General features: G+C 44.4%; 1 protein-coding gene across 1 annotated transcript in view; it reads left to right on the forward strand.

Annotated features, from left to right (window-relative positions):
• Positions 1–24,535, forward strand: part of PAX4 (paired box 4) — a 183,127-nt gene that overhangs the window by 86,887 nt on the left and 71,705 nt on the right. The window contains 2 exon segments of the mRNA XM_073650761.1: positions 3,446–3,661; positions 9,707–9,779. Of these exon segments, the coding sequence (XP_073506862.1) occupies positions 3,446–3,661; positions 9,707–9,779 (289 nt within the window).

Genomic DNA, 24,535 nt, shown 5'->3' on the forward strand with positions numbered 1-24,535 from the left:
TTCAGCCCAATAGTATACCTGAATTTTAGTTACTGGTTAACAAGTAGGTTTGATGCAGATACAATGGAAAAAGTAGAGAGATCTTGAAAAAGTAGAAAGATCAAGATGGACATGACTGATGTTTGGCAGAGAGAGACATTGGGCAGGTCCAAAAGACCGTTTATGGGTTTGGGTGCAGAATATTCTGGACTGCAGAGTCTATTTTGTTTTTTCTTTTTAACCCCTAACTCCTACAAGGGGTTGTGGCCACTAGACAGCAAGACAGTCAGGGAGAAGATAATGGCTGAGTAAGAAACACTGTCAAGACAATTTCGGGTCGGAAACAGGCATGTGAATGTCAGATCCAAAATTGGTAAAACAAGGAAGGGTCAGAATGTGAGGAAAGTCTGGTCTAAAGTAGGAAAAGCAAAAGAAAACAAACAGGACAATAACAAAGAGCTCACCACATGGTTAATAACTAAGCACTGAGAATCAGCAGTGCCTCTTTTTTAAAGGTTCTGGAAGAGTGATGTCTAGAGCTGTGGTTTACAGGTGCAGTAGTGATGCCAAGGCTGGTTGTGTTCTCCTGTAGCGATTATAAAGTCAACATTTTACTATCACTTTTGTAATTATATTATTATAGAATTTTATTGTGTTTTAAAATATCACATAAACATAAAATTATGCTAATGGATGTGTGGACATTTTGTTTTGGCTGCTTTTTATACTTTTAGCGAGCTATGCTTTGTTCAGCATAAACGAGGACACCACAACAGATTTGGCAGAAAACGTTTAGTTTAATTTCAGAATCAACTTTTACTATGGGATACCATACTACAAAATGCTCCCACAAATGCGGTGGATTGATTGCCAACAAGATTTGTTATTCTGCACAGTGAAAAATGTAATCTTACTAATAAATTCATTGAAGACCATGTTGCAAAAATGTGTACACCCCAATAAAAGTCTTAGAAACAAAGCTAAAGTTTAGACTAAAACTGTTTAATTAACAAGAATTCAGCCACATGTAAATCTAATTTATTAAAAAGGTGTCTAGCAGACAGTTGAATATAAATGGGTATTACTTATCCCTTTCCCATTTGAATTTGTCAGCAATGACACCGCATGGAAGAGAAATGTCTCAAGACCTGTGAAAGCAAATAATTTCTTTGCATAAGAAAGGTGAAGGCCACAAGAACATCAGCAAAGTTTACTTATCAGTCAGAATAATGTAGCAAAAGTGATACAAAAATTTAACAAAGTTAGAACTGCAACCATCTCACAGAGACATCCAGGTCGACCACATAAGTGAACCCCTCAGCAGGAGCGTCTTCTGATGAGAAGGGTTGAAAAAATAGACATGCAAATTTACTGGAGTTAGCTAAAGAAGTAGCAAGCCAAACCAGAGTGAGTGTCTCACATGCCACTGTACTGGGTACACTGCAGAGGACTGGCATGCATGGGTGTCGTCCACGAAGTAGCCTCTCCTAAAGCCCATGCACAAAAAAAGCCCACCTACAATTTGCCAGGGCCCATGATGAAAAATATGAGGACTACTGGGATGCTATACTCTGGAGTGATGAAACAAAGATAAATGTATTTGGAACTGATAGCTTCAGAACTGTATCGCATCTCAAAGGTGAGTATAAAGAAAATGTAATGGTGCCTACAGTGAAACATGGCGGTGGCAGTGTCCTTATGTGGGGCTGCATTACTGCTGCTGGTGTCAGGTAGCTACATTTGCGGTCCTTAAATTTCATGGAGATCATACCGAATACTATATGTAGTAGTTTTTTATGTAGGGCATATGTAGCACCCCGAGGAGTCGGCTGCTACAGGAGTATTGCACCTCGAACCAGAGGTGTGGTATTCCACTCCCGGGTAAGGATGGAGAATGGAACAGAGCTCAGTTAGCTGCATGCACTACACTCACCCCATTTCCGGGGGACAGAACAACGGTACTCCCACCAGATAGTTGTGCAGGTACGACAGCGTCTGTCCCTGGCTGGAGTGGGGGGGGGGAGGAACATCCCAGTGGTGTAGGAGCAGACAGGGGAGGGACTCTGGGCATAGGTAGGAGCCTATTGGTTGCATTGTCACCAGGGCTCGGGTGTCAGAGGGAGTATAAAGGTGGGCACCATCTAGGAACAGGGAGTTCAGTCTGAGGAGAAGCTGAGAGAGAGTTCAGCCAGAGAGGGCTGACAGGGAGCTGTGGCTCCGTCTGGGCCCAGCTCCAGAGCTAGGCCTGAAGCAGAGAGGAGAGAGAAGGAAGAGGAGAAACACAAAGAAAGGCCCAGAGACGCAAGCATAGAGGGAACCCTGAGATCCCACAAGAGAACGAAAACGGGTGAAGGGTTGGCAGAACAGGGTTTCCCGGATCCCAAACTGGTGGAGGCCAAATATCCTCAGCCAGGAACCGGAGGTCGCGGACAAGTTTTGGCGCGACCCCTCGCCACATCCACCAGGAAGGCAAACCACGTATAGGGTCAGGGAAGCCGGGAAAGGTTTCACCACCAGAAGGCCCGAGGGAGCCGGACAAAGGTGGATCCCTGGTGGGGACGGCCAGTAGGAAGGAAGAGAGGGGAGCTCTGGACCACGCTCTGGAATTGCCTGGGAGTTGGCCGAGTCCCTGACCTGGTGAACGCAGCATGACTCGGGTGGTCCTACTGTGCACAAGCGACCTGATAAAGAACCGTGAGTAAAGCTTTTGAAACTGCACTACCAGACTCCGTGTTTCATCGTCGTACCTGCACCACCAGTACTGGGACATCCGCACCATCACCCACATCATCAACTCTACAATAGCTGCCCTGAGGCAATACTCCTCCCGTGGGGAGTCGTTCCATTCTCAGCTGCACCAACAACACCAGCCTCGGCGGTCTGCCCTGCAGCGGCGGTCTCATGACCGCAATCCACGGGTGGCGTAGTCGAACATTCTAACATCTACTGCTACATACTGCCACTCAGTTTGACTCCCTGGGCACGGACCGGGTCACCGCCACGAGACTACTACCCCTATCTGATCCGGCTCCGGGTAAGCCCCCGTGCGCGCGATGCCGCACGACTCAGGCCCAGGGGCGCGTCACATACTCATGTTTGCATCAACTAATTTGAGTACAACTGAAGATTTTGTAATGAAAGTCATATTATTAACCTTACTTTCATGTTATAGGTTGAAAAAAATGTTCTATGAAACTCAGTCAAAATTTTGGAAATAGTTGTTGTATTCAATGAGCTATTAATTAAAATCTTACTTTTCAAAGGGGTGTACTCATTTATGCTGAGCACTGCATGTATTTTTACTCAAAGGTTCAACATATCTGAATTTCTGGCACTTGTCAAATGCCATCAATACTAAATTTCAGAATTGTTATTGCAATTTGTTGTATTCCTCACCATTTGGGCTTGCTTTTGAACAATGATGATCATACTTGTTATCAACTCCAATATTTCTACCATTTTTCAGGTATCCAATGGATGTGTAAGTAAAATTTTGGGTCGCTATTACCAGACTGGATTTGTAGAGCCTAAAGCAATGGGAGGAAGCAAGCCAAGACTAGCTACCCCAAAAGTGGTAGAAAAGATTGCTCAACTTAAGTGGGAATATCCATCCATATTTGCGTGGGAGATTCGAGAGAGATTGCTTACTGATAGGATCTGTCCTGAAGACAAAATTCCAAGTGTAAGTACAAATAACTAAATACAGAGGCAACTGTAGATTATGGGAGAAATTTATTAAAGACTTGTATTTTATACAATAGAAGGCACATGCTTCCTTTAATTAAGTCCATTAATGGCAGTCCACAAAGCAGAAAGTCAAATTTTTACTATGATTTATGCCAATTTTTGGTGTAAATTCTACTGTCAGGCTACGAGAGGCCTTGTCCCTTCCACTAAGTTCTGTCCATTTGTCAAAAAGTGCTGCCAGTGGCAGAAAAAGGAAAAGAGTCGCAAATTATTGTGCAAATGAGGTGTCCGCTATAATTTGTGACTTTTTTTATTCCAGAATACTGGCGTATAGAGAATGATAAATTCCCTTCTATGTATTTGAAACACTTTCCAAATTCACTTAACTTTCGTACATTAACCCGAATGTGTGACATTTTAATAGTATGTAAGTAGATTTTTTACTCTATAGCTGATGCATTAATGTATTAATATATAAGCCAGTATTTACAATATATTACATTCCAAAATTGCACTTAATCCTGGATAAAATGCTGAAATGCCCAAACTCCAGTATTAGCTGCACAGTGTGAGAAACTTTGCATAAAATTACAAACTGATCTGGCCTCATACAAAATACTATTTTTGCTGGATTCCCAACGATTAGGATAATTATTATTTTGTGTAGAGAGCTTTCTTGAAGATTGAGCACTGTCAGTTCCAAATCCAATATATTAGATGAGAACCCCACCTAAGGTGGGATCTAGCCAGATAAATCCCTGGCTACATCATTGCATGCAAAAATACAGACTATAGTAGCTGCTAGTTTTTCTTTTTCCTTTGCACTTAGTGACATGATTATCTTTATGATTGACCTTTTTTTAATTGGACATGGAGGCTCATGTTGAGAGCACCGAGAACAAGTTTAATAGTTTGCAGTGATATACAGTACAGACCAAAAGTTTGGACACACCTTCTCACTTAAAGATTTTTCTGTATTTTCATGACTATGAAAATTGTACATTCACACTGAAGGCATCAAAACTAAGAATTAACACATATGGAATTTTATACTTAACCAAAAAAGTGTGAAACAACTGAAAATATGTCTTATATTCTAGGTTCTTCAAAGTAGCCACCTTTTGCTTTGATGACTGCTTTGCACACTCTTGGCATTCTCTTGATGAGCTTCAAGAGGTAGTCACTGAAAATGGTCTTCCAACAATCTTGAAGGAGTTCCCAGAGATGCTTGGCACTTGTTGGCCCTTTTGCCTTCACTCTGCGGTCCAGCTCACCCCACACCATCTCGATTAGGTTCAGGTCTGGTGTCTGTGGAGGCCAGGTCATCTGGCGTAGCACCCCATCACTCTCTTTCTTGGTCAAATAGCCCTTACACAGCCTGGAGGTGTGTTTGGGGTCATTGTCCTGTTGATAAATAAATGATGGTCCAACTAAACGCAAACCGGATGGAATAGCATGCCGCTGCAAGATGCTGTGGTAGCCATGCTGGTTCAGTATGCCTTCAATTTTGAATAAATCCCCAACAGTGGCACCAGCAAAGCACCCCCACACCATCACACCTCCTCCTCCATGCTTCACGGTGGGAACCCGGCAAGTAGAGTCCATACGTTCACATTTTCTGCGTCGCACAAAGACACGGTGGTTGGAACCAAAGATCTCAAATTTGGACTCCTCAGACCAAAGCACAGATTTCCACTGGTCTAATGTCCATTCCTTGTGTTCTTTAGCCCAAACAAATCTCTTCTGCTTGTTGCCTGTCCTTAGCAGTGGTTTCCTAGTAGCTATTTTACCATGAAGGCCTGCTGCACAAAGTCTCCTCTTAACAGTTGTTGAAGAGAAGCGTCTGCTGCTAGAACTCTGTGGGGCATTGACCTGGTCTCTAATCTGAGCTGCTGTTAACCTGCGATTTCTGAGACTGGTGACTTGGATAAACTTATCCTCAGAAGCAGAGGTGACTCTTGGTCTTCCTTTCCTGGGGCGGTCCTCATGTGAGCCAGTTTCTTTGTAGCGGTTGATGGTTTTTGCAACTGCACTTGGGGACACTTTCAAAGTTTTCCCAATTTTTCACACTGACTGACCTTCATTTCTTAAAGTAATGATGGCCAGTCATTTTTCTTTACTTAGAATTTGTATTATGGCAAGAAAAAAACAGCTAACAGTCTATTCAGTAGGACTATCAGCTGTGTATCTACCAGACTTCGTCACAATACAACTGATGGTCCCAACCCCATTTATAAGGCAAGAAACCCCACTTATTAAACCTGACAGGGCACACCTGTGAAGTGAAGACCATTTCCGGTGACTACCTCTTGAAGCTCATCAAGAGAATGCTAAGAGTGTGCAAAGTCATCAAAGCAAAAGGTGGCTACTTTGAAGAACCTAGAATATCAGACATATTTTCAGTTGTTTCACACTTTTTTGTTAAGTATATAATTCCACATGTGTTAATTCATAGTTTTGATGCCTTCAGTGTGAATGTACAATTTTCTTAGTCATGAAAATACAGAAAAATCTTTAAATGAGAAGGTGTGTCCAAACTTTTGGTCTGTACTGTATGTTTGTAGCTGTGAAAGGCAGAGTAATCTGGAGCTGTTAAATAAACTTTTACATTGAAACGTGATTGAGGGCACAGAGGTTCTCAAGCTTAATTCAGGGGCGTAAATCCTGATGTGTTTCAGGATGTCAACAGCACAGTCTGATGCCATTGGAACAGCAGATGGGGAATGCATTTTCAAACATTTTAGAAAGGGCACTAACAATAAGTCAAAGGCATATCTAGTAATTGCAATATCAGTCTATGTTAATCTGTCATATAACCCCTTAGGACGTAAGAGCAAGTCCTAAATCAGGTCTAAATCGGGGGTGGAGCAGGCTCAAAATCTAGATGAGGGTTGTTACCCTGCCTGTAATAGCAGCATCTGATGCTTTCTGAGATCACTGACACTGACATTTACAGTTGAAACCACAAGTTTACATACACTGTATAAAAAGACACATATGCATGTTTTTCTCAATATCTGACATGAAATCAGAATAAACCTTTCCCGTTTTAGGTCAATTAGGATTACCATAATTTTTTATATTTGCCAAATGCCAGAATAATGAGAGAGAGAATGTTTTAAGGCATTTTTATTACTTACTGCAAAGTCAAAAGTTTACATACATTTCATTAGTATTTGGTACCATTACCCTTAAACTGAATGACTTGGGTCAAACATTTGGGATATCCTTCCACAAGCTTCTCACAATAGTTGGTCGGAATTTGGGCCCATTCCACCTGACAAAACTGGTGTAACTGATCCAGGTTAGTAGGTCGCCTTGCTCTCACCTGCCTTTTCAGCTTTGCCCATAAATTTTCAATAGGATTGAGATCATGGCTTTGTGATGGCCACTCCAAAGCATTGACTTTGTTATCCTTAAGCCACTTTGTTACCATTTTGGCAGTATGCTTCGGGTCATTGTCCGTTTGGAAAACCCATTTCCGCCCAAGCTTTAACTTCCTGGCTCATGTCTTGAGATGTTGCTTCAGTATTGCCACTGTTTCACAGCTGGGATGGTGTTTTTAGGCTTCCAAACTTCTCCCTTTTTCCTCCAAATTTAACAATGGTCATTATGCCCAAAAAGTTCAATTTTAGTTTCATCAGACCACGTCTCCAAAAATTAAGGTCTTTGTTCCTGTGTGCATTTGCAAACATTAATCTGGCTTTTTTGTGTTTTTTTTTTGGAGTAATGGCATCTTCCTGGCAGAGTGGCCTTTCAGCCCATGCTGATACAGTACTCGTTTCACTGTGGATATTGACACAATCTTACCAGCTTCACAAGATCTTTTGCTTTTGTCCTTGGGTTGATATGCACATGTCAGACCAAAGCACATTCATCTCTGGGACAAAGAACCCGTCTCCTTCCTGAGCGGTATGATGGCTGGACATTCCCATCTTGTTTGTACTTGCGTATAATTGTTGTACAGATGAACGAGGCAGCTTCAGGTATCTTGAAATTGTACCCAAGGATGAGCCAGACTTGTGCAAGTCCACAATTCTCTTCATGATATCTTGGCAGATTTCTTTTTACTTTCCCATTAAAATACATCCACAGATGTGTCTCTAACTCAGATGTTGTAAAAAAAACAAAAGCTTCCAAACACATGGCATCATTATATGGGCAGTCCAGAATTGTTTAAAGGCATAGTAATCTTAGTGTATGTAAACTTTTGACTTTGCAGTAAGTAATAAAAATGCCTTAAAACATTCTCTCTCTCTCTCATTATTCTGGCATTTGGCAAATATTAAACATTATGGTTATCCTAACTGACCTAAAATGTTTATTCTTATTTCATGTCAGATATTAAGAAAAACATGCATATGTGTCTTTTTATATAGTGTATGTAAACTTCTGGTTTCAACTGTATACGTCATGACTGTCAGTGCACATGCACATTAGTTCCCTTATGAACATGTGCAATTTAATACTCTTTCCATTTTCTTGATTATTGATTGGCCAGCCTTTTGTCCTGATTACATGGTCGTCCCATCTGCTGATTGAGTGACATGTATCAATACACATAATTCATCCATATCCATTAAAACATACTGCACACAGGAAACTTAAAGGGGTATTCCCATCTCCAAGATCCTATCCCAATATGTAGAAGGTGTAATAATAATAATAATATTAGCAAATACCTCCAATTAGAAATGTAGTATAGTATTTTTGATTCGCTATCTCTCTTACCTCATATGCAGGCAATACAGGACCTTAGGTATCCACGGTTATGACCACTAGCAACTAGCTAACTAACTATCAGTGGACGTAACCATGGATACCTAACGTCCTGCGATGACTGCACATGAGGAAAGATCACGAATCAGAAAAAATATACTACATTTCTAATTGGAGATATATTTGCTAATATTACTATTATTATACCTACTACATGTTGGGACAGGATCTTGGAGATGTGAATACCCTTTTAAGGCTGGATAGTGTATATGGTTATATACCCTTCCATCAGCAGTCATCCTTTGGACCAAACCGCCAAGCAGACAGCAGATATAGCAGCCTATTCAATGGGGTGTGAAGTCAATAATTGAAGAGGTTGTCTGGCCTTAGGCTACAAGTCTGCAATCACTCTATGTGACTGAAGACTTGTGAATCCTCACATCGTGTGCACTGCGCACTGTGAGGATTCTCCGGTGCCAGAGCCAGGAGCAAATTAGCGATTTTACTACATGTGGTCAAATACTGACTAGATGCAAGTGTATTGAGCGAGACCAGGCACGTGCAGTTGGAATGTGGCCGGAAGTATGCAACTCTCCTACTTGCGGTCACATGATTGCCCGCTCCCGGCACGAGAGTACCTTCACAGCACGCAATGCGCGTGATGTAAGGATTCACAAGGCTGCAGTAACATAGAGTGATTGCAGACTTTTAGTCTAAGGCTGGACAACTCCTTTAAGAAAATGGGAAATAACTGTAGGAAAAATGTAAGCATACCAGTTTCGATATACACGTTTCTAAATATTAACCCTAAAGTGGCCAAGTTTGTTTGTTCCAGCATATATGTGCATGGAGTTAAAACTAAGCTCATTGCGGGATAACAACTTCAGCAATTTATAAATCAAATAAATCCAGATTTTTTGAATCAAAATGAAGCTATTTGATCCCGTTATATGGTGTCTGATTGATGTAATTGTTTGATACACTTACAGAGTAATCATGATTCAGGCAGTAAGACTGGCAGGAAACAGTAGTTCTACAATTCAAAAATCCTTAATATGTTTGTGAATAGCATTATGAAGATAATCTCTCATGATTGCAAAGTAGTTAACTTAATCATGTTTCATTTTGATGACCTGAATAAAATACAGAGTTCTAATCATGATCCATGACTAAAGCCAAATGACGTCCAACTTTGCACAGTCCTTAGTAACAAATCAATAATTGCTGGTTGCCCTGGTTTACCAATTTTACCTTAACCAATGTCTTTATCTATATATGTTTATTGTATTTATAGTGTGTTGCTAAAATTCTCTGTTTCAAGGTATCATCCATTAATAGAGTTTTAAGGAATCTACCTTCAACCTTGAGCTTTTCTTTGGAGCCATCCAGTCCAGGTGAGTTTAACCTTACAACATATATTTTAATAAGTGATAATACAAGGTCCTTATAGGACTTGAAGAATGATTTAATTAGAGTTAATAGGTAACTTAAAGGGAACCTGTCACCAGGTTTTTCCCATTTGAGATAAGGCCAGTAACTTTTTCTTGGTTTGCAGGCTGGATTGGTGGCTTATATACAGCATATTAAAATTCTAGCATATTGCAGTGCCTTACTTGCAGGCGTCTTTAAGTAAACTTCACCAAAAACTCCCCAAAAAAGAAACATTTCTATAGGCTGTTTCACAAGGTTTATGAACACCTCAAAAAGTCAGTGTGAACCTAGCCTAAGGAGTCTGATAGAGAGAGGAGCCTCCCTTCATAAGCCTCTTGTCACTGCTACCATGTGATTGCAGGTTGATGACACATAACTATGGCCACGAGAGGTATAACAAAGAACGACAGGTCCGCCATTTGTAAGTATAAGGCCAAGCCATAGGCATGCCCTAAGACTGCCTGTTGGTATACTATTGACAAGCACTAATGCTTGGAATGCTAAGTAAGTCCTTTAGTGGGACTAAAAGAAAATGCTATAAAAAAAATATCCAAAATACAAATAAATTTTTTGAGGGGTTTTACAATAAAAGATATTATATCCAATAAAAACAGTAAAGTATAAAATACATACAAAGCATCTCCGCAATCATAATGACTCTCAAAATTTAATACAAATCATTTATACTTCATGGTAAACTTTAATAAATAAAAATAGCAGAAAATAATGTCACATTTAATTTTTACTATTCCTCCCCAGCTAGGCAGCAAGGTAATAAAATTCAATCAAAAACGTACTAATAAAATTACTTTAAAGAAAAAAGTTATCATTTACGAAATGCAATGACATAAATATGTTGTTTTTCTTTTTATAAAAGGTGCAAAAGTCCTAATACAAAGGCCATGTTCCCACATTTTTTCTGCCGCGTCCACAACAAAGTATGCAATACCAATCTACTCTGATTATTCTGTTTTTGCTGCAGACTTGTTATGCATTTCCCTGCTTTTTTATGTGTTTCGGGTACATATTTCAAGCAGCAGTTTTCTGTTCAAACGACTTACCTACAGGCCAGGTATTTAAAACTGTGTTTTCTCCGTCACACGGATCACATATACGTAGTCAGAAAATATTGCCATTTCTGGCCTCCATTAAAAATTTCTTTTAGTGTGTCAGTGTAGCAATTCACAGCAGTTTGCGGTTCAAACTACTTACCTACAGGCCAGGTATTCAAAACTCTGTTTTCTCCGTCACATGGATCACATATACGTTGTCAGAAAATACTGCCATTTCTGGCCTCCATTAAAAATTTACTTTAGTGTGTCAGTGAAGCAATTCACAGCAGTTTGCTGTTCAAACTACTTACCTACAGGCCAGGTAGTTAAAACTCTGTTTTCTCCGTCACATGGATCACATATACGTTGTCAGAAAATACTGCAATTTCTGGCCTCCATTAAAAATTTCCTTTAGTGTGTTAGTGTAGCAATTCACACCAGTTTGCTGTTCAAACTACTTACCTACAGGCCAGGTATTCAAAACTCTGTTTTCTCCATCACATGGATCACATATACGTTGTCAGAAATACTGCCATTTCTGGCCTCCATTAAAAATTTCCTTTAGTGTGTCAGTGAAGCAATTCACCGCAGTTTGCTGTTCAAAACTACTTACCTACAGGCCAGGTATTTAGAACTCTGTTTTCTCTGTCACACCGATGACATATACGTTGTCAGAAAATACTGCCTATAACATACCTGGTGGCGGGCTTGCATGGTGGACCATCTCTCACTATGCAAGATCGCAAACTTGATCTTCAGTCCAGTCTGCTAGCTTGGCTTCTATTCATGCTGTCTGCTTGTCTCTGTTCTGACTGCTTAGGGCGGCGGCCCGGTTACTTCCTGTTTCTTGTAGCTGCTGTGGGCACACCCCTAATGCGTCCCTAGCCTATTGCTGTCTGTCACTTGATATTTAAACCAGCTCCACCTTGGAGCTGATGCCTGAGCAACTCTTATCCTCAGAGGGCTTCTTGCCTCTGATGTGCCAGGTCCTGTTCTGTTTTTCCTGCCTGTCCGCCTTCCTGGAGGCTGTATTCCCAGGCCTGTCTGTACACGCTCCTAGCCTGCTCATCCCGCCTTCTGGGGGCCGCATACCCAGACCTGTTATCTGTGTCTTCTAGCCTGTTTGTCCGCCATTCTGGGGGCCGCATACCCAGACCCGCTCCTGTATCTCGCTGCAGTGTCAGTTCCTGTCTGAACACTCAGTTCCTGTCTGAACACTCTCCTAGCCTGTTACCTGTTTTTCTCTATGTCCGTACCTTCCCTTTTTCTGAAGAGTCTGAACCTGCACCTAACTCCTACTCGTTGTCGCTGTACTTCCATTTGTGAGTTTGGAGTCCACTCGCTACTTCATTGCAAGTACCTTGTGCGTGTCTGGTTCTGCTTTTCCCTTCCAGTCTGTTCAGTGTGAACAGAGCCCTGTCCTCTCCGCTCTGCCTTGTTCACCGCTTTCCGGCAGTTCCTCTCTGCTCTGCCTTGCTCACCGCTCCGGTGGTTCCTCTCTGCTCGGCCTTGCTCACCGCTCCGGCGGTTCCTGCCTGCTCGGCCTTGTTCACCGCTCCGGCAGTTCCTGCCTGCTCTGCCTTGCTCACCGCTCCAGCAGTTCCTGCCTGCTCTGCCTTGCTCACCGCTCCGGCGGTTCCTGCCTGCTCTGCCTTGCTCACCGCTCCGGCGGTTCCTGCCTGCTCTGCCTTGCTCACCGCTCCGGCGGTTCCTGCCTGCTCTGCCTTGCTCACCGCTCCGGCGGTTCCTGCCTGCTCTGCCTTGCTCACCGCTCCGGCGGTTCCTGCCTGCTCTGCCTTGCTCACCGTTCCGGCGGTTCCTGCCTGCTCTGCCTTGCTCACCGCTCCGGCGGTTCCTGCCTGCTCTGCCTTGCTCACCGCTCCGGCGGTTCCTGCCTGCTCTGCCTTGCTCACCGCTCCGGCGGTTCCTGCCTGCTCTGCCTTGCTCACCGCTCTGGCGGTTCCTGCCTGCTCTGCTTGTCTACCGCATCTGCGGTTCTGTTCCTGAATCCCAGTCTGTACTGGACCCTATCCAGCCTGTGCTCCAACCTGCTACTACCTCCCCGTCTGCATACCAGACGTGCCTGCCAGTATCCTCCTGTCTGCACTCCAGCCATGCCTGCCAGTGCCCACCTGTCTGCATGCCAGCCGTGCCTGCCAATACCCACCTGTTTGTGTGCCAGCCTAACCTGCCTGTTCCTGTATTCCCCGGTGTGGGTCAACATCCGTGTCCGGGGTCTGGCCTGGAGTAGCTCCTGGTCCCTCTGCTCGGTTCCTGCCTGGTGCACGGCGTCGTTAGCCGTCGTGCGACCTTGGTCGGATCGGGTTGATACTTAGTTACTCCCCTCCAGGCACTCTCCGGTTCATGGCACAGTGGAATCACTAAATCACGCACAGGCCAGTCAGCCTGGGCGTGTGCATAACACTGCCATTTCTGGCCTCCACTAAAAATTTCCTTTAGTGTGTCAGTGAAGCAATTCACAGCAGTTTGCTGTTCAAACTACTTACCTACAGGCCAGGTAGTTAAAACTCTGTTTTCTCTGTCACACAGATCACATATACGTTGTCAGAAAATACTGCCATTTCTGGCCTCCATTAAAAAATTTCCTTTACTGTGTCAGTGAAGCAATTCACAGAAGTTTGCTGTTCAAACTACTTACCTACAGGCCAGGTAATTAGAACTCTGTTTTCTCTGTCACACGGATGACATATACGTTGTCAGAAAATACTGCCATTTCTGGCCTCCATTAAAAATTTCCTTTAGTGCGTCAGTGAAGCAATTCAAAGCAGTTTGCTGTTCAAACTACTTACCTACAGGCCAAGTATTTAAAACTCTGTTTTCTCCGTCACATGGATCACATATAAGTTCGCTCCAAATTCAGTCATTTGTAGTGAGAGTGGAAGATACTGTCCTCCATTTAAAATGGGCAAGGCACGTGGCAAGGGATGGGGAACTGGACGTGATGGTAATGGTGCATGCAGAGGCCGAGGACAAGGCCATGGGCAAGCCGAAATTGTGCCACAACAAACATCCACATCTTCTCGCCTGACCTTCCTGTCCCAATTTCTAGGGGACCGCAGCACACCACTATTGAACCCAGAGCAGTGTCAAAAGGTTGTTGGTTGGATAGCGGATAATGCTTCCAGTCACTTAGCCACCACCACCCTGTTTTCCACACGGTCAAGTCTCAGTAGCCGTGAGTCTGGACCGCATATTCCTCACCCTGATCCTCCTTCCTCCCACCATGCCGAGTACCCAGACAACTGATCCCACACTTGGACACTCTGAAGAGCTGTTCACTTTTCCATTTATAGATTCGGGCCTCTCGCCCGGTCCACTTGAAGCGGGGCAAGAGGAGATCGTGTGTAGCGATGCCCAAATATTTGAGCAGCCACGGTCACACGAAGGCGACAGTGCAAAAGTGTCACAAGAGGTGGATGATGATGAGACACAATTTCCAGAAAGTCGGGAGGAGGACCAGGGTGCGGAAGTGGAAGACGAGGTGGTGGATGATATAGTAACTGACCCAACCTGGCAGGAGGACACGCAGAGCGAGGACAGCAGCACACAGGGGGAGGGAGGCAGAGCACCCCAACTGGCAGGAAGAAGCATTGTGGTGGCCGCAGACAGAAGGAAGGCAACCGTTCCCCGTAACACCAACACGAAGGAAGTTGCCAGTACAACTGTTAGGTCTTCCTGAGTCTAGTTGTTTTTTAAAGACTCTGCAGATAACCCCAAAAAGGCCATTTGCAACACCTGCCAGGCCAGCATCAGCAGGGGTGGCAAAATGACCAGCCTGGCCACCACCAGATTGATCAGGCACATGGCAGCAAAGCACCCGACTTTGTGGGCCGAACCCCAGGGTCCAGGAACAGTGTCTGCGGGTGGCACCATTGCTTCTTCCGGTGTTGTGCATGCAAGCCAATCCCCTGTCCATGGTGCATGCGAAGATGCCTCCTGCCCTGCACGTGTCGTCGCACACTCTCAAGTAGCAGCATCAGGAAGCACATCCATGTCCTTGTCCCAGTGCAGCGTTTAGTTGTCCATACCTCCTCGGAACGCAACCGCAAATAAGCAGCCAACGCCCCACAGGCCACACTACTAAATTCTCACATTTCACGACTGCTTGCGCTCAAAATGTTGCCTTTTAGGCTCGTGGAGACGGAAGCATTCCGCAACCTGATGGCGGAGGCCGTCCCTTGGTACTCGGTCCCCAGCCGCCACTATTTCTCCCAGTGTGCCGTCCCTGCATTACACAAGCACATGTCCCAAAACATTAGCCTTGCCCTCAACAACGCAGTTACCGGTAATGTCCACCTAACCACGGACACGTGGACAAGTGCTTGTGGGCAGGGACGGTACATCTCGCTGATGGCACACTGGGTTAACATAGTGGAAGCCGGGACCCAGTCGGACCTTTGGACGGAACACGTCCTCCCGACGCCAAGGATTGCGGGCCCTAGGTCAATCAGGGTTGCCCCCACGGTCTACAGCTCCTGCACCTCATCCTCCTCAGCCTCCTCCTCCTCTTCAGCCTCCATCTCCGAAATGACCACATCAGTCACAAGCTGGAAGCACTGCAGCACTGCCTTGGCCAAGCGGCAACAGGCTGTGCTGAAGCTAATATGCTTAGGTGAAAAACCGCACAATGCTGAAAAGTTGTAGACAGCTCTGAAAGAGCAGGCAGATCTGTGGCCCTTGCAGTGTTTCAGCAGCGTTTGCAGCTTCCGGCTCACAGACTGGTGTGTGATGTCCCCACGCATTGGAACTCTACACTGCAGATGTTGGGAAGGATTTGTGAGCAGAAGAGGGCAGTTGTTGAGTTCCAGCATCAACAAGGTCGTCGGTATTCAGTTCAGACTCCACACATAAGACCTCAGGAGTGGACATGGATGTCAGACATATGTACCATCCTCCAAAACTTTGAGGACTCCACCAAGATGGTGAGCGGCGATGACGCCATAATTAGCGTCACCATCCCACTTATCTGTCTTCTGAAACGCTCTCTGCTCACAATCAAAGAGGATGCATTGCAGGCGGAGCACGATGATATGGAGCAAGGAACCATATGGGGTGATTACACACAGCCAAGCCTCATCTCATCCCAATGTGGATTGGGTGACAATGAGGAAAAGGAGGAGGAGAAGGAAGGAGAGGAGCTAGTTTCATGCACTATAGACGGTACTACATGCACAGCTGTTATACCGTCTGTTTAGCGTGGATGGCCAGAAGACAGAGAGGAGGAGGAGGAGAGCATGGTCAGTCATCCTCTTGGTGAGGACACGGAAGTCTTTCCTGTTAGTAGTCTGGCACGCATGGCTGAGTTTATGTTACACTGCCTTTCCCATGACCTTCGCATTCTCAAAATTTTGGGTGACAGTCATTACTGGTTGGTGACACTTCTAGACCTACACTACAAGGAGAACTTTATATCTCTTATTCCTGAGGCGGACAGGTCTACAAAAATGGGGCTGTACCAGAAGGCCCTTGTTGCAGAACTATTAAAAAATTCCCATCTGAAAATGCTGGCAGCAGAGGGCACACTTCGTTGGACAACCAAGGACTACAGGCGAGAGAGACACAACTTCAATCCAGCAGAGGCAGGGGAACACTGTCAAAGTTCTGTGAGAGTTTTCTCCGACCCTCCCATCGCACAGGCCCTGAGGCGCGGGGTACTCTCACAAGGAGTCCAAAGTTTGGGAAGATGCTGAGGGAGTACCTTGCCGACCGTACCAACATCCTCCGCCTTATAATTATTGGGTATCCAAGCTGGATACATGGAATGAACTGGCTCTCTATGCCTTGGAGGTCCTGGCCTGCCCTGCCGCCAGCTTTTTATCAGAGCGGGTTTTTAGTGCCGCTGGTGGAATTATAACTGATAAGCACATCCGCCTGTCAACTGAAAATGCTGACAGGATGACTCTTATAAAAATCAAGGGCTGGATTGGGCCAGACTTCTCAGCACCAACGAATGATAGCAGCGTAGCTTAAACTCAAATCCAGTGTCTTTACTTGGGGGGTGTATTCCCATGCACCTTTTCACACACACACATGGGTACACGCTTCCTGATTTTGGCTATTTGCTCTTGTCCTCCTCCTTCTCCTCATCCTCCACCACCATATCACCAGGGTGACCGTGATCCATGATGCAACAGCCACATAATTTTTTTAAAGGATGTTTATGATGCCCGTAAAAAAAATTTTTTATAAAGTATGTTCATGTATACCCCAGGAGTAAATGTTTGTCAGCCCATACACTTAGTGCATGGGCATTACAACTATAGGGGGCCCGCTCCTTTCTAATGGGAACATTTTTTTATGAGGCACTCCTCCACGTCTCTTCCAAGGGGCATTGTAGTGCCTCCAAATTTTTGGCAGCCCTTGCATTTACTGCATAGGCCAACACTATGGGAGACTCTCTCCTTTCTAATGGGAATTTGTCGTACCTTGTTACTGTGGCCCTGCTCTTTCTGTCTTTAAATTTTTAGTGGGGTTTTTCCTAAAATTGGTCAGCCGTTGGACTCACTGCATACCCTATAACTGTATAGCAGACTCTCTCCTTTCTAATGGGAACATGTCGTACTTGTTACTGTGGCGCTGCTCTGTGTGTCTTTAAATTCTTAGTGGGGTTTTTCCTAAAATTGGTCAGCCGTTGAACTCACTGCATACCCTATAACTGTATAGCAGACCCTCTCCTTTCTTATGGGAACATGTCGTACCTTGTTACTGTGGCCCTGCTCTATGTGTCTTTAAATTCTTAGTGGGGTTTTTCCTAAAATTGGTCAGCCGTTGGACTCACTGCATACCCTATAACTGTATAGCAGACTCTCTCCTTTCTAATGGGAACATGTCGTACTTGTTACTGTGGCGCTGCTCTGTGTGTCTTTAGATTCTTAGTGGGGTTTTTCCTAAAACTGGTCAGCCGTTGAACTCACTGCATACCCTATAACTGTATAGCAGACCCTTTCCTTTCTAATGGGAACATGTTCTAACTTGTTACTGTGGCCCTGCTCTATGTGTCTTTAAATTCTTCGTGGGTTTTTTCCTAAAATTGGTCTGCCGCTGGACTCACTGCATACCCTATGACTGTATAGCAGACTCTCTCCTTTCCAATGGGAACATGTCGTACTTGTTACTGTGGCCCTACTCTGTGTGTCTTTAAATTTTTAGTGGGGTTTTTCCTAAAATTTGTCAGCCGTTGGACTCACTGCATACCCTATAACTGTATAGCAGACTCTCTCCTTTCTAATGGGAACATGTCGTACTTGTTACTGTGACCATGCTCTGTGTGTCTTTAAATTCTTAGTGGGGTTTTTCGTAAAATTGGTCAGCCGTTGGACTCACTGCATACCCTATAACTGTATAGCAGACCCTCTCCTTTCTAATGGGAACATGTCGTACCTTGTTACTGTGGCCCTGCTCTATGTGTCTTTAAATTCTTAGTGGGGTTTTTCCTAAAATTGGTCAGCCGATGGACTCACTGCATACCCTATAACTGTATAGCAGACCCTCTCCTTTCTAATGGGAACATGTCGTACCTTGTTACTGTGGCCCTGCTCTATGTGTCTTTAAATTCTTAGTGGGGTTTTTCCTAAAATTGGTCAGCCGATGGACTCACTGCATACCCTATAACTGTATAGCAGACTCTCTCCTTTCTAATGGGAACATGTCGTACTTGTTACTGTGGCGCTGCTCTGTGTGTCTTTAAACTCTAAGTGGGGTTTTTCCTAAAATTGGTCAGCCGTTGAACTCACTGCATACCCTATAACTGTATAACAGACCCTTTCCTTTCTAATGGGAACATGTTGTAACTTGTTACTGTGGCCCTGCTCTATGCGTCTTTAAATTCTTAGTGGGGTTTTTCCTAAAATTGGTCAGCCGCTGGACTCACTGCATACCCTATAACTGTATAGCAGACTCTCAACTTTCTAATGGGAACATGTCGTACTTGTTACTGTGGCCCTGTTCTGTGTGTCTTTAAATTCTTAGTGGGGTTTTTCCTAAAATTGGTCAGCCGTTGGACTCACTGCATACCCTATAATTGTATAGCAGACCCTCTCCTTTCTAATGGGAACATGTCATACCTTGTTACTGTGGCCCTGCTCTATGTGTCTTTAAATTCTTAGTGGGGTTTTTCTTAAAATTGGTCAGCCGTTGAACTCACTGCATACCTTATAACTGTATAGCAGACTCTCTCCTTTCTAATGGGAACATATCGTGCTTGTTACTGTGGCCCTGCTCTGTGTGTCTTTAAATTCTTAGTGGGGTTTTTCCTAAAATTGGTCAGCCGTTGGACTCACTGCATACCCTATAACTGTATAGCAGACTGTCTCCTTTCTAATGGGAACATGTCGTACTTGTTACTGTGGCCCTGCTCTGTATGTCTTTAAATTCTTAGTGGGTTTTTTCCTAAAATTGGTCAGCCATTGGACTCACTGCATACCCTATAACTGTATAGCAGACCCTATCCTTTCTAATGGGAACATGTTGTACCTTGTTACTGTGGCCCTGCTCTATGTGTCTTTAAATTCTTCGTGGGTTTTTTCCTAAAATTGGTCTGCCGCTGGACTCACTGCATACCCTATGACTGTATAGCAGACTCTCTCCTTTCTAATGGGAACATGTCGTACTTGTTACTGTGGCCCTACTCTGTGTGTCTTTAAATTTTTTGTGGGGTTTTTCCTAAAATTTGTCAGCCGTTGGACTCACTGCATACCCTATAACTGTATAGCAGACTCTCTCCTTTCTAATGGGAACATGTCGTACTTGTTACTGTGGCCCTGCTCTGTGTGTCTTTAAATTCTTAGTGGGGTTTTTCCTAAAATTGGTCAGCCGTTGGACTCACTGCATACCCTATAACTGTATAGCAGACTCTCTCCTTTCTAATGGGAACATGTCGTACTTGTTACTGTGGCTCTGCTCTGTGTGTCTTTAAATTCGTAGTGGGGTTTTTCCTAAAAATTGATCAGCCGTTAGACTCACTACATACCCTATAACTGTGTGTCACCCAAGGGGAATATAGGGGACTCGGTACCCGGGCCTTTCACCTTGTTTATGAGGTCACGGCAGTTAGCTCCCGGGCCCTTACTCTGGGTCTCTCTTTAAAAAGGGGTTTTTGTGTACAGTTTGTCTCGTGACGCCACCTGTGGTTTCCGGTAATGGTTATCGGTGCTGCTGCAGACCTCCGGGTGGTGATGTGATGGCAGCTGGGATGTTTCTGCTCCCCACAGGCGGAGCGGGCCCCCTGGGCAGTGTAGGTGAAAATGGTGGTGATGCTGCGGCTTGCAGTGCAGGAGAGATGGCGCAGCAGGAATAACTGACAGAGACAGGGGATTCACTTCAGTACCTTTACTGACGCGGAAATCAGGTACGGTCCAGGGTACTCGGTAGGAAGGGTGCACTTCAGGACTTCTCCCCAGTGAGCTGGTATAAGGCCTCCTGGTCCGTGTCTCCCTCTTTCTCTAAGCTCCTGGCCATCCTGCAACTGGGCCTAGCTTCTGTGTCATGCTATTCCTTCACCTGTCGCTTGGTAGTAGGACCTTTTTCTGGCAACCACTATTCTCCTTGAACGCCGGGGCCTTCGTGGTTCCTAGTCCTGTCAAGGGTTTAGCTTCAGGTCGACCAAGGACTTGTAGTCCTCCTGGTATGCCGGTGATCCCTACTGGGTATAAAAGACCCTGTAGGCGTGGACCCGGTGTCCGGTTCATGTCTTGGGGTGAGCCTATGATGCTCCTCTGCCCCCTCAACTCCTCTCTCCTCTTTGCCTCCGGCTACACTCAGGGCCCTTAATACAGCAGCAGCCGTGCTGCGACTTCACTGCTCTCAGTGGCAGCATACTCTCTCTCAGACTGAGACTGAGCTGCCTGGCTCCACCCTCCATATATATATATCCCTAACGGGCTCCCTCTGGTGGTATGAGGTGGAAGGGTGGAGGTGTTTGTTTGTAATCAGGGCCTCTTGTGGAGAAGTCCATCCATGCACCCTTTTGGGTCCTGTGATAACTGTTAACAGCAGGGTGCCACAACTGTATAGCTGACCCTCTCCTTTCTAATGGAAACATGTTGTACCTTGTTACTGTGGCCCTGCTCTATGTGTCTTTAAATTCTTATTTGGGTTTTTCCTAAAATTGATCAGCCGTTGGACTCACTGCATACCCTATAACTGTATAGCAGACCCTCTCCTTTCTAATGGGAACATGTCGTACCTTGTTACTGTGGTCGTGCTCTATGTGTCTTTAAATTCTTAGTGGGGTTTTTCCTAAAATTGGTCAGCCGTTGGACTCACTGCATACCCTATAACTGTATAGCAGACTCTCTCCTTTCTAATGGGAACATGTCGTACCTTGTTACTGTGGCCCTGCTCTATCTGTCTTTAAATTCTTAGTGGGGTTTTTCCTAAAATTGGTCAGCCGTTAAACTCACTGCATACCTTATAACTGTATAGCAGACTCTCTCCTTTCTAATGGGAACATATCGTGCTTGTTACTGTGGCCCTGCTCTGTGTGTCTTTAAATTCTTAGTGGGGTTTTTCCTAAAATTGGTCAGCCGTTGGACTCACTGCATACCCTATAACTGTATAGCAGACTGTCTCCTTTCTAATGGGAACATGTCGTACTTGTTACTGTGGCCCTACTCTGTATGTCTTTAAATTCTTAGTGGGTTTTTTCCTAAACTTGGTCAGGCATTGGACTCACTGCATACCCTATAACTGTATAGCAGACCCTATCCTTTCTAATGGGAACATGTTGTACCTTGTTACTGTGGCCCTGCTCTGTGTGTCTTTAAATTCTTAGTGGGGTTTTTCCTAAAATTGGTCGGCCGTTGGACTCACTGCATACCCTATAACTGTATAGCAGACTCTCTCCTTTCTAATGGGAACATGTCGTACTTATTACTGTGGCCCTGCTCTGTGTGCCTTTAAATTCATAGTGGGGTTTTTCCTAAAATTGGTCAGCCGTTGGACTCACTGCATACCATATAACTGTATAGCAGACCCTCTCCTTTCTAATGGGAACATGTCGTACCTTGTTACTGTGGCCCTGCTCTATGTGTCTTTAAATTCTTAGTGGGGTTATTCCTAAAATTGGTCAGCCGTTGGACTCACTGCATACCCTATAACTGTATAGCAGACTCTCTCCTTTCTAATGGGAACATGTCATACTTGTCACTGTGGCCCTGCTCTGTGTGTCTTTAAATTCTTAGTGGTCTTTTTCCTAAAATTGGTCAGCCGTTGGACTCACTGCATACCCTATAACTGTATAGCAGACTCTCTCCTTTCTAATGGGAAAATGTCATACTTGTTACTGTGGCCCTACTCTGTGTGTCTTTAAATTCTTAGTGGGGTTTTTCCTAAAATTGGTCAGCCATTGGACTCACTGCATACCCTATAACTGTATAGCAGACCCTCTCCTTCCTAATGGGAACATGTAGTACCTTGTTACTGTGGCCCTGATCTATGTGTCTTTAAATTCCTAAAGGGGTTTTTCCTAAAATTGGTCGGCCGTTGGACTGACTGCATACCCTATAACTGTATAGCAGACTCTCTCCTTTCTAATGGGAACATGTCATACTTGTTACTGTGGCCCTGCTCTGTGTGTCTTTAAATTCTTAGTGGGGGTTTTCCTAAAATTGGTCAGCCGTTGGACTCACTGCATACCCTATAACTGTATAGCAGACTCTCCTTTCTAATGGGAACATGTCGTACTTGTTACTGTGGCCCTACTCTGTGTATCTTTAAATTCTTAGTGGGGTTTTTCCTAAAATTGGTCAGCCGTTGGGACTCACTGCATACCCTATAACTGTATAGCAGGCCCTTTCCTTTCTAATGGGAACATGTAGTACCTTGTTTCTGAGGCCCTGCTCTATGTGTCTTTAAATTCTTAGTGGGATTTTTCCTAAAATTGGTCAGCCGTTGGACTCACTGCATACCCTATAACTGTACAGCAGACCCTCTCCTTTCTAATGGAAACTTGTCGTACCCTGTTACCGTGGCCCTGCTCTCAGTGTCTTTAAATTCTTAGTGGGGTTTTTCCTAAAATTGGTCAGCCGTTTGGCTCACTGCATACCCTATAACTGTATAGCAGACCCTCTCCTTTATAATGGGAACATGTAGTACCTTGTTACTGTGGCCCTGCTCTATGTGCCTTTAAATTCTTAGTGGGGTTTTTCCTAAAATTGGTCAGCCGCTGAACTCACTGCATACCCTATAACTGTATAGCAGACTCTCTCCTTTCTAATGGGAACATGTCGTACTTGTTACTGTGGCCCTACTCTATGTGTCTTTAAATTCTTAGTGGGGTTTTTCCTAAAATTGGTCAGCCGTTGGATTCACTGCATACCCTATAACTGTATAGCAGACTCTCTCCTTTCTAATGGGAACATGTCGTACTTGTTACTGTGGCCCTGCTCTGTGTGTCTTTAAATTCTTAGTGGGGGTTTTCCTAAAAATGGTCAGCCGTTGGACTCACTGCATACCCTATAACTGTATAGCAGACCCTCTCCTTTCTAATGGGAACATGTAGTACCTTGTTACTGTGGCCCTGCTCTATGTGTCTTTAAATTCTTAGTGGGGTTTTTCCTAAAATTGGTCAGCCGCTGGACCCACTGCATACCCTATAACTGTATAGCAGACTCTCTCCTTTCTAATGGGAACATGTCGTACTTATTACTGTGGCCCTACTCTGTGTGTCTTTAAATTCTTTGTGGGGTTTTTCTTAAAAATTGTCAGCCGTTGGACTCACTGCATACCCTATAACTATATAGCAGACTCTCTCCTTTCTAATGGGAACATGTCGTACTTGTTACTGTGGCCCTGCTCTGTGTGTCTTTATATTCTTTAGTGGGGGTTTTCCTAAAATTGGTCAGCCGTTGGACTCACTGCATACCATATAACTGTATAGCAGACTCTCCTTTCTAATGGGAACATGTCGTACTTGTTACTGTGGCCCTACTCTGTGTATCTTTAAATTCTTAGTGGGGTTTTTCCTAAAATTAGTCAGCCGTTGGACTCACTGCATACCCTATAACTGTATAGCAGGCCCTTTCCTTTCTAATGGGAACATGTAGTACCTTGTTTCTGAGGCCCTGCTCTATGTGTCTTTAAATTCTTAGTGGGGTTTTTCCTAAAATTGGTCAGCCGTTGGACTCACTGCATACCCTATAACTGTACAGCAGACCCTCTCCTTTCTAATGGAAACTTGTCGTACCCTGTTACCGTGGCCCTGCTCTCAGTGTCTTTAAATTCTTAGTGGGGTTTTTCCTAAAATTGGTCAGCCGTTTGGCTCACTGCATACCCTATAACTGTATAGCAGACCCTCTCCTTTATAAAGGGAACATGTAGTACCTTGTTACTGTGGCCCTGCTCTATGTGTCTTTAAATTCTTAGTGGGGTTTTTCCTAAAATTGGTCAGCCGCTGAACTCACTGCATACCCTATAACTGTATAGCAGACTCTCCTTTCTAATGGGAACATGTCGTACTTGTTACTGTGGCCCTACTCTATGTGTCTTTAAATTCTTAGTGGGGTTTTTCCTAAAATTGGTCAGCCGTTGGATTCACTGCATACCCTATAACTGTATAGCAGACTCTCTCCTTTCTAATGGGAACATGTCGTACTTGTTACTGTGGCCCTGCTCTGTGTGTCTTTAAATTCTTAGTGGGGGTTTTCCTA

Source organism: Phyllobates terribilis, unplaced genomic scaffold (assembly GCF_046119375.1).
Source record: "Phyllobates terribilis strain yellow unplaced genomic scaffold, ASM4611937v1 Scaffold_11__3_contigs__length_659146591, whole genome shotgun sequence".
Taxonomy (NCBI): domain Eukaryota; kingdom Metazoa; phylum Chordata; class Amphibia; order Anura; family Dendrobatidae; genus Phyllobates; species Phyllobates terribilis.